Below are 17,933 nucleotides of genomic sequence, written 5' to 3' on the forward strand. Positions count from 1 at the left end.
ATTTTAGCTCCACTAAAACACAAAAATAACCATACAACAGTGGAGCTAAACCTATTTTTTTAGCTTCATTGCTATAGTGCACGTCTATTTATGAATGTGCATTGTAGCTTAGAGCTAAAAAAAAAAAAAATTTATTCCTTGCTTGGTTGTGTGTGTGATTGTGATGATTGTGTGTAGTGAATACATTATTTTATTGTAATAGATATCTTATTTTATTGTGATGTTTATATTATTTTATTGTATTGAAAGTTAAAATAGATATACTGTTACAGCATATGTGTAAATAAAATAAATAAAATAATTTTTTGTAATGTTAAATAGTTAAATTTTTAACTTCACTACAAAAGATGCTTACGAACCTATCTCACATATTAGTGAACCTTCTAATTTTTGGAGGAAAAAAAGAGTGGAACCTAGATATTTGGGAGAGGCCCGGTCATAGTCATAGGAGATACATTCTCATTCTCATTCTCTTATGGCGGGCAGCTCACTTGTCGCAGCTGATCCATCACTATAATAATTGAAAATTAAAAACTGAATACTCAAAATATTTTTACACCGTTAGCCATAGCCACTGTCTGATTTATATATATATATATATAACCTTTCTACACTCTCCTTTACTTGACTTCGCCCAACCACTCTCCTTCGTACAATTTCTATTTCAATTTCGTATCACAATAACACAATTACGTTCGTTTCATTTCAACCTCACATTTTTTTTCCCATTCAAATCCATAATCTCAATCTCATACACATTTAAAAAAAAAAAAAAAAAAAAACTTCTCATTACGAAGCTTCAAAAATCACGGTCTTTTTAAATCTTCAAGTCAATAATTTGAAAATTCCAACTCCCTTAATAAGTCACAGTTTTCCTTCTCTTGGTGAATTAGTTTTTCTCGTAAAAGAAAAGAAAAGAAAATTGATTAGGGGTTTTTTGGGTGGATTGAGAAAATGGACAAGAGCGATTCGTTCAAGTACTACACATCATCGGGAAAGGATTCCCAGAATTCAAGGAATTCGGATTTCGGGCTCGGCTCAACCGATCGGAGATTGGCGTTTTCGCGTCAAGCTTCGTTCTCACAATCGAAGCCTCTGCTCTCTCGTAGCGTCTCCAGCATAGACATTCCGCCTGGATTCGACAACTTTTACGGTGAAAGTAAAGGACCGGCGGAGAAATTCTCGGTTTCGTTGTTCGTTTCCTCGGCTTTTCGGATCCTAAGGACCGGTAATAGGTACATGAAGAGGTTGTTCCTCATGATTTCGCTTAATGTTGCGTATTCCACCTCGGAATTAGCTATCGGCCTCTTTACGGGGCGTGTTGGTAAGAATTTTCAACGTTAATCCTTGTTTTTTCAATTCACTTTAGCAATTTCTACATGATAAGTCTGTTGGGTACTTGGATTCTATAGATTATGTACCTATAAGCTATGAATTTGATTGAGTTTAGCTGAAATATGATAATCCAATGCAATTGAAACTGGGTTTAAAAAGTTTAAAACTTTGTATATGTTTATGTTTATGTTTTTGCTGTTACTTTATAGAATAGTCTAACAATTTCCTCAATTGTTGGCCAATCTATTTGGGGATACCATTTAATTTGATTTCTGTTTGTTTCAAAATATTGATGAGATTCTAGTTCTATTGTAAAGGCTGTTTCGAATAAACCTTCCCTAGTCTTATTTATTGCTGATGTTTTCTCTATTTCCAACTTCTCAATTGTTGCTGATAACAATTTTTGGAAGAACAAGAAGTTTGTCCGTATATTCGTTGCTAACTGTTTGGGAATGCCAAGCTAGAGTGATGGAAACTTTCACAGATGTAGGAGTGTTCTTAGAAAAAAGACAAGAAAATGTAGGGGAAGCATAAGACAAAATCTGAATGGAATCCCCTGTGGTTATGGCAATGAGGAAGTGAAGAAAGAGTAATTAGCCATTTCACTTATGGTGTCATAATTATAAAAATTAAAGAGAATAATGTGAAGTTCTCTTGCCATGTAAACATGGCTGCTCAGAAAAATCCAACGAGTAGATGCATATGGGTTTTGAATTTAGGTTGCAAAGCTGGTTTTCTTGGTAGAGTTAGGGTGAGTCCAATACCTAAGATATTAAAAAGAGGAAGAGAAGTGGAACCACACTTTATGTTTGGAGGAGAGGAGAGGAAAAGAGCAAGGATACTTTTAAAAAGAAATATTCCAGTGCCCTCTCCCCTTTTGATTGGACAATCTTATTAAATGGAAAGTTGTGCTGGTCAATTGGTGTTATATGTAAAAGGGTAGCTCTGAAACTGTGTATCATGTTTTGTTACATTACTCTTTTGCTCATGATATGTGGTGCTGTGTTTTTGGCTTTTGGGTTCATTGGTGTTGCCAAAGAAGGTAATTGAAGTGTACTCTTGTTTGAAGGGGATGTATGGGAGACTTAGGAATAGAATCATTCCGAATGGAACTTCACACTGCCTTATGTGGACAATTTGGAGAGAATGAAACAATTGAACATTTGAAGACAATGAGAGATCTATTATTGAGATCAAGTGTATTATTTTGGTGTTTTTTGAATGTTGGATTAAGTTGAGGGAATTATGTATTCTTCAGTAGATTTCATGGATTGCTTGGATTTATGATTGCCTGGTTCTCTCCATGGGGAGAAATTGGAGAGAACCTGTGTTCAAATCTCCCCACCTCCACTTAACCCAAAAGAAGAAGAAGAACAATAACAATAACATTAACAACAAAGCCCAAGTCCCAAAATTTTGGGGTTGACTATGGATCCTCAATAGATTAGTTAGGGTCAGCCACATGTATTTTTTTTCCTTCATTCTATTCTATTTAAAGTTATACTCTTTGTTATTTCCTTAATTGACATGTCTTTTTTTATTACTTCTACTTTCCATTCATAATAGAATAACTAAATTTTATGCTGGTTGTCAACCTACTGGCTACTGCAGCCCTCCTTTTCTTGGGCTTGGGATGAGCTTTCCTATTTTCTAATAAAATTTTTAATTAATAATTATTTTCTTTATTTATATAAAAAAGCTATTCCCTTTCCTCTCCCTTGCTCTCTTATAATTTACTCTCCTCGTGCTCAATAGCATTAAATTTTATATGTACTCAATCCAGTTTTAGGTCCTAAACTAGAACAAGCAGAACCATGTAGCAGGCATTATTAGGTTTACTAAACTTTCTTAAACTGCCCCCCTGTTAAATCATATATGTGGCTGGTCTGTTTTGTGTTATTCCAAAGAGTCCCCTAAGCTTTATAAAGAGCTTGTTGCTTCAGTCATTCTGTAATGTTTTTGTTGTCTCTCAGTTTTTCTCTTTCCTTTTTCGTTATAACTTCATTAGCCATCTCTAAAGTGTTCTTTTTGTTTCATTTCTAAATTCTACATGAGATGGTAATGGTTAGGCTATTTCAAATCACCTGGGGTCAATAGAGAATTCTCTGTTGATTTTAAGTTTTGTAGTTCTCTTTTTATCTATGATTTTATCTATAAGTTTAAATGTATTTTCTATATTAATTTCCTTGTCTTGGTTGCTGGTGTCATTTCAGGTTTGGTCTCCGATGCCTTTCATTTAACTTTTGGCTGTGGCCTGTTGACATTTTCATTGTTTGCAATGGCTGCCTCAAGAAATAAGCCAGATGGAGTTTACACTTATGGGTGAGATAAACAAACTGTCATCATACCAAGAAAATCAACCTGAATTGAACCTTTTGATTTAGCTGAATAAAGTCATTTATTGTCACTTTGTTGATATCACTCTTTTGCTTCTACTGGAATGGATGCGAGAATTTTGTAGGATGGTTGTTTCATCTAATCTATTTAGTGTTTCCTGCCAAGAACTGTTGACTGTAAATTGTTGTTTTGGACCATTCATTCTTCCTCTCTTTCATGTGTTCATCCCAATTGTCCCCCTGGAATATGCACATTTTGGAAATTCATCATATTATGTTCCAATAATGTCATCTAGACTATATATAATTGATTTGATGGAAATGAATTTGATTCATTGTAATTCTTCTCTCTATCAGGTACAAGAGGCTAGAAGTCTTATCTGCTTTTACAAATGCTGTAAGTATTTGACTTCACCCACTGCATTTCAGTTTTAAACATTATCGCATAAGCATACCCCCCAAAAAAAATCTTTATTACATGATGATTCTTTCATAAGATTAAAATATTGAGTGCACTTGAATTGCAGTGTCTTTTGCTTTGTTTTATGCATGAATAATTGTGTTGACACTGTTTTGGACACTGAGACTGGTTTTGCAGTATTTTTTGTACCAAAGCTGCTAGTTTAATAATTCATGTCTATGCTACATATTGACACATGCTAAGCCTGTGATTTAAGTATGGTTGACATGATTACAATGTTATTAATGGTATAGAAAGATGTACTTTGGAACCACAACATCTAGGAGGAGATGGAGAGGTAATTGTCACTTAATAGAGGTTCAGTGAGGATTTTGTTGCTAGTAAGCACTGTATTTCAATGTCAAGAAAGAAGAAATAGTTAACTAGTGAAAATGACCTGTTCAAATGGCTCTTCCTCCTCCACAGAATGGGTTGAGGTTCAGGTCATTGGTGTAGATTACCAATAAAAAAGAAAAAAAAAGAAGATGATGTTTCTGGTTGCATTAACTGAAAAAAAAACCTATCTTTAGCATATAATATAGTTTCCAAAGGTGGAGATAAAGTTGTATGCAAGCATTGCTTTAGAATATGGAAAATTGCCCAGAATGGCAACTGTAGACACATTATTTTGCTTTACCTTAAATTAAATCTCTTATAAGTTGCACAGCGTTCGTAAAATGGGAATTTCTATCACAATATTAATTGATCTTTTTCTTGTTAGCTGCATTATCTGGGCTAACATGCGGATGTTTTTTTGTCCTGCTGCCTGTGTAGACAGCTGTTTCTTCTGTTTATGTCATTCTCCTTAGCTGTGGAAGGACTTCATGCATTCATCCAAGATGAATCTGAGCACAAGTAAGTCGATTATGCAGACTTTGATGACCGAGATGGTCTATATTATATTTGTCTTTATTACACTGATATCTTGGCGGACTTATTTTTCTTTGTATCATACAGTTGTATATCAGCTCATGTGCTATATGATTACAAGGTTTTGTCTATTTAGAACGTGTCCATTGGGAACTTGTGTCTCAATATGAGATGGTCTTGCCATCTCTCGTGGCATGTTAGTTATCTATATCAGGCATGTGAGAGTCCTTGTAGTCTACTTCATTTTCTAAGCAGGATATCCTCACGTAAAAAATTGTATCTTTTCTTGTTAAACTTTATGCAATATTACAAAATGAGGCCAAGCTAGCTTGTATTAGACAGAGCTCAATGACAAGCTCTTTTTACCTAAATGTTGCAGTGATTCTTTTGTAAATTTGTTGTCTCAATCTTTGGAAAGGGGAATATCTTTTACAAAAAAATGTGTTAGGATTACGCCAAACTAGTAATAGTGGTCATAGATCAGCTGGCATTGCCAGTCCTTTCTTTTATTTATTATTACTAAAATAAAGTACCACAGTAGTTAATGTGATGTGAGTCGGACACTCATATTGGAAGGCCAGGGGATTGGACCCCTGAACTTACTAAGAGTACACATTAGTGTGTCTGGATGAGCTTGTTCTGCTTAAAAAATAAGCTGTACCTAGAAAAAGAGAGAGTAAGGGCCTGTTTGGTTTAGAGGTGTTTTGAGTGATATGATTCAAAACTCATAACTCAGTTATCAAAGCACATGGGACCTACACAAATTTTTTTGTTTGGCTTGATTTTCACATTGTGTTTCCATCACTCAAAACTCACAAATTTTGAGTTAGAGTGATGGAAACAAGAAACAAGAAACAAGAAATGTGTGTTTTCAAAAATTGAGATAGGAAACTTAGTGGCATTGCTGTAAATATTCAGACTCTGTGGGATCCAAAGCTTCTGTGTTGTCCTGTCAGTTCAATCTCCATGATATTACCGTTGCAAACAACCACAACACTACCACAACAAACCCAGCGCTGCCACAGCGCCACCGCAACAAACCTAGCGCTGATCCACACCACCAAAACACCAAACCAACCCACAAAACCAACCGCCGATTCAAGCCATGCCGTGACCCATAACTCGATCTCCACCATAACCCAACCCCAACCGATTCAAGCCACGTCGTAACCCATAACCTGATCTCCACCGTAACCCAACCCCAACCGATTCAACCCACGCTGTGATCCATAACCCGATCTCCACCGTAACCCAGCCCCATAAATCCAATCTCAAACCCAATCTCCACTGTGAAACCCAGCCACTGAAACAACCCATCACTTTAAACCCAATAACCATCAATTCAAACCAACCAAAAAAAGCTGAGAAAGAAATAGAGAAGAGAGAAAAAAAATCAAATAGAGATTGAAGAGGGGAGAGACAGAGAAAGTTGAGAAAGAAACAGAGAAGAGCGGAAAAAAAAAAAAAATAGAGTGAAGAGGGGAGAGACAGAGAAAGAGAGAGAAAAAAAAATTTGATACAAAAGAGGGAGAGTTAGAGAAATGAAAGGTGAGAGGATGCGTGGGAGAAGTAAAGGAGGAAGATTATTTTGTTAATGAGGTGCGGGTAGCAACAGTAGCAACTGGGTAGTGTCAGTGGGTGGGGTCCACGGTTTTGGAGAAAAGTTGTAGAGATATGTGACCGAGTTATGAGTCCAAACAGGTGTTTTGTAATTTTTGAGTGAAGGTGAGGTTTGAGTAGGGAGTTATGAGTTTTGAAAACTGAGTTATGAAAATTGAGACACCTCTAAACCAAATGGGCCCTAAAGCTTTAGAAAACTATACACAAGCCAAATAAGCCAGAAAGTAAGCTCACTAAAATAATTTAAACAGTTATTGTTTTTGGGTTTGAAAAAGAAACTCTTTTAACTCTGATTTGATAAGATTACCAAACAATTTTAACGTCATCTTCAATTTGTCATTCTCTCATTTTGATTCTATTTTGATGTGATCCTATGATCCAATCCTTGCTTCCTACATATTGAACCTACCTTCATTTTTCCTGTTTTCGTGTTTGTATTTATTTAGGTGTGCGTTTGGCTCCAAATTGAAAAAGCCAGCTTATTTTATTATTCAGCTTATTTTTGGTATTATTCATGGGCCTTATTGCATTTTTGGTACTATTCATGGGTCTCATTGTACTATTTCAACTAACTTTTATTTTTATCTATAGTACTTTTAGCAAAAAATTTTTAGTTTCAGCAAAATAAGCGGATTCCAAATGGACTGTAGATATTTTTTTTTTTTTGGGTACATCTGCTAACCATCTGCTTATAGGCATTACTTGATTGTTTCTGCGGTGACAAATTTATTGGTGAACCTCATTGGTGTTTGGTTCTTCCGGAATTATGCTCGCAGAAATCTTGGTAAGTATTGCTGCAGTTTAAGATTTATTTTGAGGTTATCATGGTTCAAATTTTGTTTAAGTTTATGGGGATGCATATCTGCCCATAAGTATGCTACATGTTTCTGTTATTACATATTTCTATGCTTTGTTCCCCTGATTTAACTTGAAATATATTTACTTGTGTATTAATGCATTATGTTCAAGAACATGGTGATTCACTTGCTTTTAAGAAAAGAAAACAAAAAGAAAAGGAAAAAAAGGGTTTTTTCTTATAACACTTGCTTGCAGTCTACAGAAATGCAGAAGATATGAACTACCACTCAGTTTGCCTGCATGTTCTTGCAGATTCCATTCGCAGGTATAATATGCTCTCTCTCTTGCATTATACATGTATGGTTGCATGTAGGCACACACCCTTGCTCTATTTCTATTTTTTTCCCTTTTATCTATGGCCATCTTAAGCTGCTCTACTCTGCTTGTCTCTCAGTGCAGGTTTGATATTGGCGTCTTGGTTTTTGTCCCTTGGGTAATTACTTCTTCATGCTTAGTTTTTGACTGCCCCTCCTTCGAAAGGATAAATCTCCCAAAGTTGGAATCTATCCCTCTCCCCTGTGTTGACCCCTTTTATACCCTTCATAATTTCTGTTTTTCTACTTTTTTTCAGGGTTCAGAATGCGGAAGTATTGTGTTTGGGACTAGTTTCAGTTGCAGTTTTTATGCTTGTCATGCCACTCTTTAAAGCAACTGGAGGCATCTTGCTTCAAATGGCACCACTTAGTATTCCAACTTCAGCCTTGAGCAAATGCTGGAGACAGGTGATTCCATTCTTTTAGATCACTGGGTTTTAGTTAAGTGCACATCCTGGAAAAAATATAAAAAGGAAAAAAGACATTTTTCATTGAAGTGTATTAATTTTTTGACATTAGATTACTACCCACGAAGATGTATCGGAGGTTTCTCAAGCTCGTTTTTGGGAATTAGTCCCTGGTCATGTTGTTGGCTCTGTCTCAATACAGGTGAGTTTTTGAATATAATTGGTCTTATGGCAGTGAATTTATTGTCCTGTAGTATAGTTACTATTTTCCTTTACGTTGATTTTTTTTTTGCTTGAAATTGAGTAAGTTATTAATAAAGAAAAACAAGATGAAAACAAATCAGTTTATCATTACATTGATTGTTCTTCTCACTCTGGTAGGGCATGTGAATCTGTAATTTAGTGGTTTCATTTGTTGGATGACAACTTACAGGTGAAGAAAGAGATGGATGATCGTGCAGTCCTCCAATTTGTGCATGGTTTGTACCGTGATCTGGGTATACAGGAATTGACTCTGCAAACTGATGATGTCTGAGATTTCTTATATTCTTTTTTGTATGATTATTTTGTTGGCCTTAGATACATTGATTCTGGTTTATAACATGGTGGTACATGAGATTAATTGTAGATTGGAAGTCCTTTATAAGGAAATGTTATTGGTTGTTGACTTGTCATCACAGATGGGTGTATCGCCAGTAAAAGGGACAGTAAATGATGGCTCTTGGTAGGGATAAGTGATTCTTGTAATTGTTTTCATTTCAATTAATTGGAAAAATTAGTCAGGTTTCTCTATGAAGATTATTTTCATCTTTCTTTCATATATTCGGGCTACCTTGTAGGTCTAATAGTATTTCTCACTGAATCACCTTGGACTATTAAAATCCTTTAGGAAGAGGTCAAATACCTGAAGGGTGTTTGGTTATAAGATGTAGAAAATGGTATCTGAAATGGGATTGCCTCCATACTTTGATAGAGACCAACATTTGAACCACCAGGACTTCCCCTTCCCTTTCCCCTCTGCCCCACCTCCCTCCCACACCATAGAGAATTCAAGTCTAATCCATTTTGTCAAAAGTGGGTTATAATACTTTAAAAAAAAAAAAAAGTTTTAAAAGCTTTACTCAACTCTAGAGTCGGGCGGTTTGGGGGTCAGGAATTTAGTTCACTTTAACCAAGCCCTTTTAGGGAAATGGTTATGGAGGTTTGGCCAAGAAGGAACGCATCTTTGGCGTAGGGTTATTGCCACCAAATATGGAGAGGGTCAAGGGGGGTGGAATACTAACATATGTAGAAGAGCCCATGGGTGTGGTCTTTGGCGTGGTATTAATGATGGCTGGGAGAGGTTCTCCAATCATTTGTCTCTTGTGGTGGGGGATGGTTCCCGCACCCTTTTTTGGCATGATAGGTGGGTTGGGGACATTTCTCTTAAAATGCTCTATCCCTAGTTATACGCATGTTCTCATGACAAGGAAGCCTACATTTCTGATTTGTTGGGTCATCAGGAGGACGGGAGTACTAGTTTTTGGAACTTGAGATTCTATAGGAATTTTCATGAGAGGGAATTAGAAGCTGCCTTCTCCTTCCTAAATTTCATTTAGTCTCGGATTCCTAGAGGTACTGGGTGTGATAGTCTCCATTGGTGTCTCAAAAGGAATGGTAAGTTCGATATTCGGTCTTTTTATAATAAGATCAGGGGTACTTCTCTCTCTAGTTTCCCTTGGAAGGGGATTTGGAAAGTTAAGGTTCCTAAAAGGGTGGCTTTCTTCTTATGGACCGCAGCCCATGGTCGGATTCTTACCTTGGATAATTTGATGCTCCGACGCATCCCATTGGCTAATAGGTGCTGTATGTGCTTTTGTTCTCTGTGGACCATCTTCTTATTCACTGTCCTGTTGCTTACTCGTTGTGGTGCGAATGTTACAAGTTTTTGGGATTCAATGGGTCATGCCAGGTTCAGTGGAGAGTTTGGTGTTTTGTTGGAACAATTGGTTTGGGAAATTTTCTTCAGATATATGGAATATGGTTCCTGGCTGCTTGATGTGGGTTATTTGGATGGAAAGAAATAGGCGCTCTTTTGAGGCTTTAGAAAAATCGCTTGATCAGTTACAATCTCTCAGCCAAAGTACTCTCTTTGAATGGGCTAGGTGTTGGGGTTCTTCAAACTGTTATTTTATTCAGGAGTTTCTTACTTCCCTTAGATGTGCTCCTTAAGATTAGTTTCTCTGCTGTCTTTGTTTGCTGTTTTTTGTGTTCACCACCATGAACACCTTGTATTTGATGTTTTCACCTTTTCTTCAAGTTTAATATAATTCTCATTACTTATCAAAAAAAAAAAAAAGATAAGGCATTGGATGGACTTTATGAGTGGTTAGTAATGCTATTTGGACTCTCTATTGTACCAAGTGCTTTCATACGAGTTACGATAGAGATATAAACCTTTCTTGAGCTCATCTCCAACTGTTTATTTTGAGATATATTGATATATAGTTGAACTAGAGGAGCATTTATATCATTTTTGCCTAGTGTTACAGGTTAGAAACTCTTTGTAAATTTGAGGATATGCTCTTCATTTTGCCATGAGATTGAGTTTCTTGGCTTTATTTTGCCTGAGAAGGTGCGAGTTATCAAAATGTGGCTTGTGCCACAATCATGGGTGATATTTGTAGTTTACATGTATTAGCATCATTTTAGAGAAGTTTTGTATAAACAAATTTCGGCTGTATCGCGAGTCCTATCATTGAGTGCTTGAAGGGAGTTGATTTTCGATGGTCTAAAGTCGCATAAAAGGGATTTGAGCAGATCAAAATATTGATGATGGAAGTTCCAGTTCTTGCCCTACCAAACTTTGGGAAACTTTTTATTGTGGAGTGCGAAGTGATGTTTCACACACAAGAATAGGGGCTGCTCTTTGTAAGAAAGGAAGGCCAGTGTAATTTATTAGTGAGAAACTAATTGATACTAAACGATGTTATTCAACGTATTGACTTGGATTTTTATGCTTAGGTGTGAGCAATCAACACTACTAGGCATATCAAGAATATGTGGTTTACTCTAATCATCAGGTATTAATATTTGAAATCTCAAAAGTAGCTTAAAGTCACACAACATAGTGTGGTTTCTTTCGATAGAAGAGTTTAATTTCTAAACAAAACAAAAGACTGGTGATTATAAATACCATCTTTTGAGTAATTGGAGATGGCATTTTCTTATCTGCTTTATGAACTTTTAGATTTGAATATTCTTGATCTCTTTGAACCTATAGATTGTTGTTTGAATTGTCCCAAATTCAATCCTATTATCTCTCTCCTTTCTTCAAGTTTTGTTTGTTCCTGGAATTTCTTTGTAAGCTCTTCTTTTACCCCAGATCTAAACTCTCCTCATCACATTGCCTTCCTAAGCCTATTTTACCTGTGTGAGAAGAACAAGTTCGATTTATCAATGTCTGTACATATTCAGGGATTTCAAGATATGACCATCAATATCTTAATGGTTATAAAATTTATTTGATGCGTTTTCTTTTTAAATTCTGGAAATTCTAGAGAATGTAAGGTGAAGAATCGTTTTCCATTGGGTGGCTGGATGGAGCCTTCTAGTAAGATGGCAGATGCTCTGGTTGTTGTTTACTTCTGAGCGTTTAATAGATTATTTAGGACCAGCGTCATTACCCTGTAGTTACAAAGTGGAGTCTTAATTGGAAATAAACGCTTGAAGGATAGATTTAACAAGAGGCTCACCAAGTTGATTCGTTATGGCCTTTGAGTATTTGCTTGTGAATTGAGATGACATTAATTATCTCACACTTCGTTGGTGCATGTCACCCCATTTCATGTTTTAAATGAAGGTATCAATAATTGTGTGTATCGTGCGTGTAATTGTGGACGACATAGAAATGAGTGTGAAACAATGCTTTTCTTTTGGACTAAAGTTTAGCATCGTCGTTGCTCATTACACTGTTGTTACTAGTACACTCTTTCGTCAACGGAAACTTATTTTATTTATTTAGATACTTTAGGAAAACAAGGTGTTGCCATAAACATGGCATTTTACAAGAGTATGACACTAGAACAAGAAAGTAAGTTCATCCAAAAAAAAAAAAAAAATAAATAAAAGAGAACAAGAAAGTAAGACGCTTATTATGATCTACATGTTCAGTTTCCAAGAGATCTACAACCCTCACTGCGAGTACATTAAATTACATTTTCCTTTTTCTTTCAAGGGTGAGATGGATACAAATCTAAATTTTCCTACATAAGAACTTGACAGTGCCATTATATTACAAGCTTCTTCACATCCTAATTTACATTCTTTTTACATGAAACCTGGGACCTATATGTACAGGGCCGAAAATGAGTGTCTACTATTTTGATGCAATCACAATCTTCTTGCCATGGAAACTAATGCTGTATAGACAGGTCAAACATCTGCAAATAAAAACAATAGATACTTATGGACATTTTTCTTAATCTAGCTTTTGGCAAGATTCATCTCCCTGAGAGTTCTGTGAAAGGGGAAAGTTGGCTTTTAGAGAAAGAGTTTCCCGAGTCCTCTTTGAATGAAGGAGGCATGGCAGGCCACACAAAAGCAGGTCTTTCCGTAGGCACCAGCGGTGGAGGCACTTCTCCTGTAAGTACCTGTAAAACGGTTTTCATGGAGGGTCTCTGGTGTGGATTTGGATGACAACAGGCCAATGCCAAAACAAGCATGCATGACATTCCTTCCTCATCAAATTCCTTGTTCAATCTTGAATCAACAGCATCAAGGATCCTTCCTTTACTGTGAAGTTCCCATAGCCAATACACAATGCTGTTGTTGTAGTCGGTCAATTCAATTTGATTTCCAGGCTTCCTTCCACAGAGAACTTCTAGTACAAGAACACCAAATGAATAGACATCTGTCTCAACAGTTGCCCTACTAATAAGAAACGTTTCTGGAGCCATATATCCTGGTGTTCCTGCAATCTCTATTGTTGAGTGGTGAGTTTTTCCCCTTTGTTGAATAGTACGAGCTAGTCCGAAATCTCCAAGCCTGGCATTGAACTCTGAGTCTAACATAATATTGCTGGCTTTTATGTCTCGATGAAGCACCGTCTTTTCACATCCATTATGAAGATAATCTAGTGCCTCAGCTACCCCATGAATTATGATGTGCCTTTTCTCCCAGGTGAGTGTCGGTTCCTCCATGCCTAGTTTCTCATCGCCAAATATAAACTTGTCAAGGCTACTGTTTGGCATGAACTCATAAACGAGAAGGAGCTCACGCCTTTCATAGCACCATCCTATCAATCTCACAAGATTCTTGTGATGGAGGCTGCCGATTGTTGTGACTTCTGCTATAAATTCTTGCTTGCCTTGACTTGAATTCTTTGAGACTCGCTTGACAGCTACCTCCTTATTTGCCAATAGTCCCTTATAGACCGTTCCAAAGCCACCTTTTCCAAGCTTGTTTTTGGGGTTGAAGTTGCCTGTAGCTTTTCTCAGCTCTTTTAGTAGGAATTTCCTTGGAGCCATAGAGGACCCTTTGATCTGGTCTTCTAGCCCTGGATATGGATCCTCTGCATATAGAGCCTGTTTCCTCTGCCAATACAAGTAAAAGACAATCCCGCTTAACACAAGCACTGCAGCTGATACTGTGATCCATAACCACAGCAACTCTAAATCATCATCACCATCATCAATATCGGAACCATTGAATTCCCATGATAATATGCAGTTGAGTTCAGTGTCATCTCCTGTTGAAGCTGAGAATCCCACATAAACCTCTTCTGGAAGATAATCAGAGAGATTAAGCGGCCAAGAAATTACTTCCATGGAAGCAAAATACAGAGTCATATTTTTGCCATCATATTTAACCGTTGCCGTTATATTAGAAGAAGAAGAAAGATTGATACCAAGGTTGGTTAAAGAGACTTGCGATTTTGAGTAGATGCTGTTTACATCCAAGCCAACATGGTTATCATCCATATCTTCTTGGTAGCTCCTTTTCGTGTCAAATTCTACTGCCACCACTTGAGCTTGAGAGGATCCATTCGTGCTTGCGTTTACAATCCCAAGCCATTGTCCATCGCTGTTCAGGGGAAGTGTGGCATCTGCAGCTAATATGAAGCTCAAGCCTTCGCCTCCTGGAAATGTCTTAGGAGTGATATTAAGTACAAAGGTGGTAGAGAAATTTGCTGTCAAACCTTTGCTCTTGCTCCATAATCTGAATGGCTCCAAGTAAAAGGCACGCCCAGAATTTTTTGCAATAGAAGCTTTATTACTAACATCTGGTGTAACTTGAATAGCACCCAGTACAATATATGAATTTGACATTTTCAGTTGAGAACTATGTTCATTGTTGAACACTGTATAATTAAAGCTAAAGCACCCTACTCGAGTGAGAGTTCCACCCAAGAGGACTACCAGAAAAAGGGACATAACAACCTGTGAAAAGCACATTCTACTCAAACAGAATACACAGATATGGTCTTAATCTATGGAAAAGGCAGAAGGGTCTTAATACAGGTATTAGGATTTCAATTTCTGGTAAGGTTAAATAATGATTTAGATGAATGAAAGGAAAACTTTAGATTTTATGGAAGACAAATGTTGCTTACGGACAAATATATAAAGTTTTTAGGTTCTATACTATCGGACTTTTAGAGGAGTGAAATTTCCCTGAACTTTCTACTATTTTAATAATATTTTATTGTTGTTCAACTTCAAATGGTAGTCCTCAAATTACATGGAAGGATGGAGGTGGTCAATAATACTATAGAGCGGTGGGTAATGGTTAATTGGTTATTAAAATCCTGATTTACTATTATTTTTTTTTAGAAGAATTAAAATCCTGATTTAGATTTAAAATAGTAGGATTTTAATATTTAGATAACTTAAGGGTCTGTTCGGTAGGGTAAAATAGGAGATGGAAAATAAAGGAGATAAAATAGAAAAGAAAAAGTGATTTTGAGGCTATTTGATTGGAGCCTTGGAGGTGGAAAAGTCGGAAGAATTTTGGTGGGATTCAGGTGTTTTTATTCCGGATTCACCAAATTTTTTTCACTTAGGCGACAAAGTTTTAATTGTAGAGTTACGTATTTACCTCCTCTTTATGTTGGACAACTCATATCTCTCTTTCCATATTTTTCTCTTGTTCTTTGTCTCATTCTTTTTGTCTTTTTGTGCTTGTTCTTTTCCCGTTTCTTTTCCCATTGTTTCATAAATAACATGTAATAAATATAATAATAAACAGAAAAAATATAATAGGTATAATGTTTTAATTTTTTTCTCAAAAAAAGTTTTAATTTTTATAAAATATTATTTTATTAATTTTAATTGATAAATAAGTAATATTTTATGACAAATAAATGTATTTCTTATATATAATGAAATAAGGACATAAGAGTAAATTTAGACAAACCATATTTTCTATCCCTCTATTTTTCCACTCCCCTAACCAAATACAAATGAGGGAAAATAAAATTTTTTCTATTCTCTTATTTTTCCATCCTCTTCCCATCTTCTATCATCACCCTTTTCTATCTCCCCAACCAAACAGACTCTAAAACAATTAAGATCTTAAGTAAAATTTTAAATTTGTACGGTCTTTAAGATCCTGATTTAAGTTGTGGGATGTTGGAGGATTCTGATCTTTCATATTATTTCATCGATGTATAAAATTATTAAATCTTTAATTGTTTGTATTTAGTTCTACATTTATAATTTATAAAGGATTTAAAGATATATATAGACTACTCAAAATGTTTTAAATTTATTACAGGCAAGAAATAATGACCACAACATTTGTAGGAATGAGTGTTTTTTAATTACAGCAAAAAAAGAAAAAAAAAGGAGTTTTTACATCATTTCAGTAAGTAATATGACATTAAATGCCTAACAATGATGTTTAACTGTATATAAAGGATTATGCTAATGGGCGTTCTTAGGGTAATGGTTAACAATTAATTTAAGGAAAGTTTTGACATCACTTTTATGGGAAATGAAAAAAAGCTGTCAAAACATTAATTACTTTTTTTTTTCCCATAAAAATTTTCTTTAAATGGATTATTAACCATTGCCCTAAGGACATCCGTTAGCATTTTCCATATATAAAATAAGTTTAGGTTAAAGGGTGCCCTTAAGACATTTGGTAATAGACTATTTTAGGAAATTTTTAATACCACTTTCATAAGAAATATAAAAAATTGTAAAAAAGTTAGTTCATTTTTTCTTTTTTCATAATCAATTTCTAAAAGTACTTACACCAATGTATTAGGTCATCCGTTAACATTTTCCAATAAAATATTAGATCTCTCTCTCTCTTTCTCTGTCTCTCTGTCTCTCTTGTGTGGTTGATGATATAAAATATTAGCTCTAAAATGTTGTAAAATACATAGAATATTATGAACGGTTAGATTATTAACAAACTTGAATGACATTGCCAATATAAAAATGAAATAAAAATATAAAGGGTCAAAATAAAAATTTTGAAACATAAAAGGCCAAAAAAAAAAAAGTTTTAAACTTTAAAGGTTAAAAGTGTACTTTAGTCTTCTTTTTCTTTCAAGCTAAATATTTTGAACAATAAACATTTATTACAAAATGGTATGCGTTAAACTTATCGGTTTTAAATATATATTTTTTATAGTATTCTTGATTTAGGAAAGAAAAATATAATAATCTAAAAGCATATTACAACATGGCTGCTGCGCCTCGTTTGTTTTAGTAATGTTTTATACATTTTCTAGTGCTTGGTACAATAAAAATGTATTTTGTTGATATTAAATTTTGCATTTTATATTTTATGCATTCAAATAAATCACATTTTTTGTGGTTGATGGGAAACAAATCCAATAGTGTTGAATGATTTTTTCTCTATAGATTGTGAAAATATTTTCCAGAATGTTACATACTCAACATACCAACACAAATAAACTCCACATTACTTTATCCCTCCAACAAAAAAAAAAAGAAAAAAAGAAAAAAAAAAGAGAGCTTTACATTACAAAAACTCTCCCAATGGTAACTTTTCTCTCTTCTACAGACCCGAATGTTGACCTTTTTTTAAGTGTGCGTGTTTCAAATGACTTATTTTGCTCAAACTAATCCCTTTCCTACTTCTTTTTTTTTTAGCAGAATAAGAATTTGGAATTTGTTTTCCCATTTGAGACAACCAAATGACCCAAAAAATAGAAAACATTTTTCTATTTATGATACATTTCCATGACTGAAAGTTTTTGTTTATATAAGAAATCTGGAGTTCAATTCTCACTTACACCAAAAACTGATTAGTGTCTTGATTTGATGATAGCAAGAGCTATCATCAGGAGCGGACGCCATAGGTTGAAACTCTCTCTCAAAAGAAAGAAATTACAAAAATTATAATTAAATTTTCATGTGAATAAAAAAAAAAAAAAAAACATTTTCAAGTTGCAATCAAACATGGAACAAAAAACGGTAAATGGTCCTTTTGTTAGCTTGCAATTTTTAATCAGTAATGAGCTGTTTGTCTTTGGCAGTTGTTCATTTTTGAAACTTTGAATAACATTCCGTTTACTTTTCTCTCTCATCTACAAATTCCAATTTTGTTTGTTATAGGAACCTTATGTAAAAATTTTCTCGTCCTAGGCACTATTATTACTAATTTGAATATATAGAATAGAATACACATCAAATTTTCCGAAATTACTCGAAGGAGTCTAGTTCTTTGTCTTTAGTATATGGACTTCCACAATTCGGTGTGGCTCATCATTTTGCCA

At 35.1% G+C, this 17,933-nt stretch overlaps 2 protein-coding genes across 2 annotated transcripts; one reads left to right on the top strand and one right to left on the bottom strand.

The window, feature by feature from the left end:
• The first annotated feature begins 608 nt into the window (after positions 1-608).
• LOC112015318 (metal tolerance protein C2) lies at positions 609-8,996 on the top strand. The gene is made up of 10 exons (XM_024047704.2): positions 609-1,324; positions 3,549-3,657; positions 4,029-4,068; positions 4,910-4,986; positions 7,317-7,405; positions 7,675-7,744; positions 7,874-7,912; positions 8,051-8,201; positions 8,313-8,402; positions 8,634-8,996. Exons 1-10 carry the CDS (start codon positions 955-957, stop codon positions 8,733-8,735), a joined length of 1,137 nt encoding a protein of 378 aa, XP_023903472.1. The 5' UTR covers positions 609-954; the 3' UTR covers positions 8,736-8,996.
• Positions 8,997-12,311: 3,315 nt separating this feature from the next.
• LOC112015320 (probable L-type lectin-domain containing receptor kinase S.5) lies at positions 12,312-14,821 on the bottom strand. Its single transcript, XM_024047707.2, has one exon. The coding sequence runs from the start codon at positions 14,632-14,634 to the stop codon at positions 12,682-12,684; it is 1,953 nt and encodes a 650-aa protein (XP_023903475.1). The 5' UTR covers positions 14,635-14,821; the 3' UTR covers positions 12,312-12,681.
• Between the last annotated feature and the right edge of the window lie 3,112 nt (positions 14,822-17,933).

Source organism: Quercus suber, unplaced genomic scaffold, assembly GCF_002906115.3.
Source record: "Quercus suber isolate HL8 unplaced genomic scaffold, Cork oak 2.0 scaffold_127, whole genome shotgun sequence".
Taxonomy (NCBI): Eukaryota; Viridiplantae; Streptophyta; class Magnoliopsida; order Fagales; family Fagaceae; genus Quercus; species Quercus suber.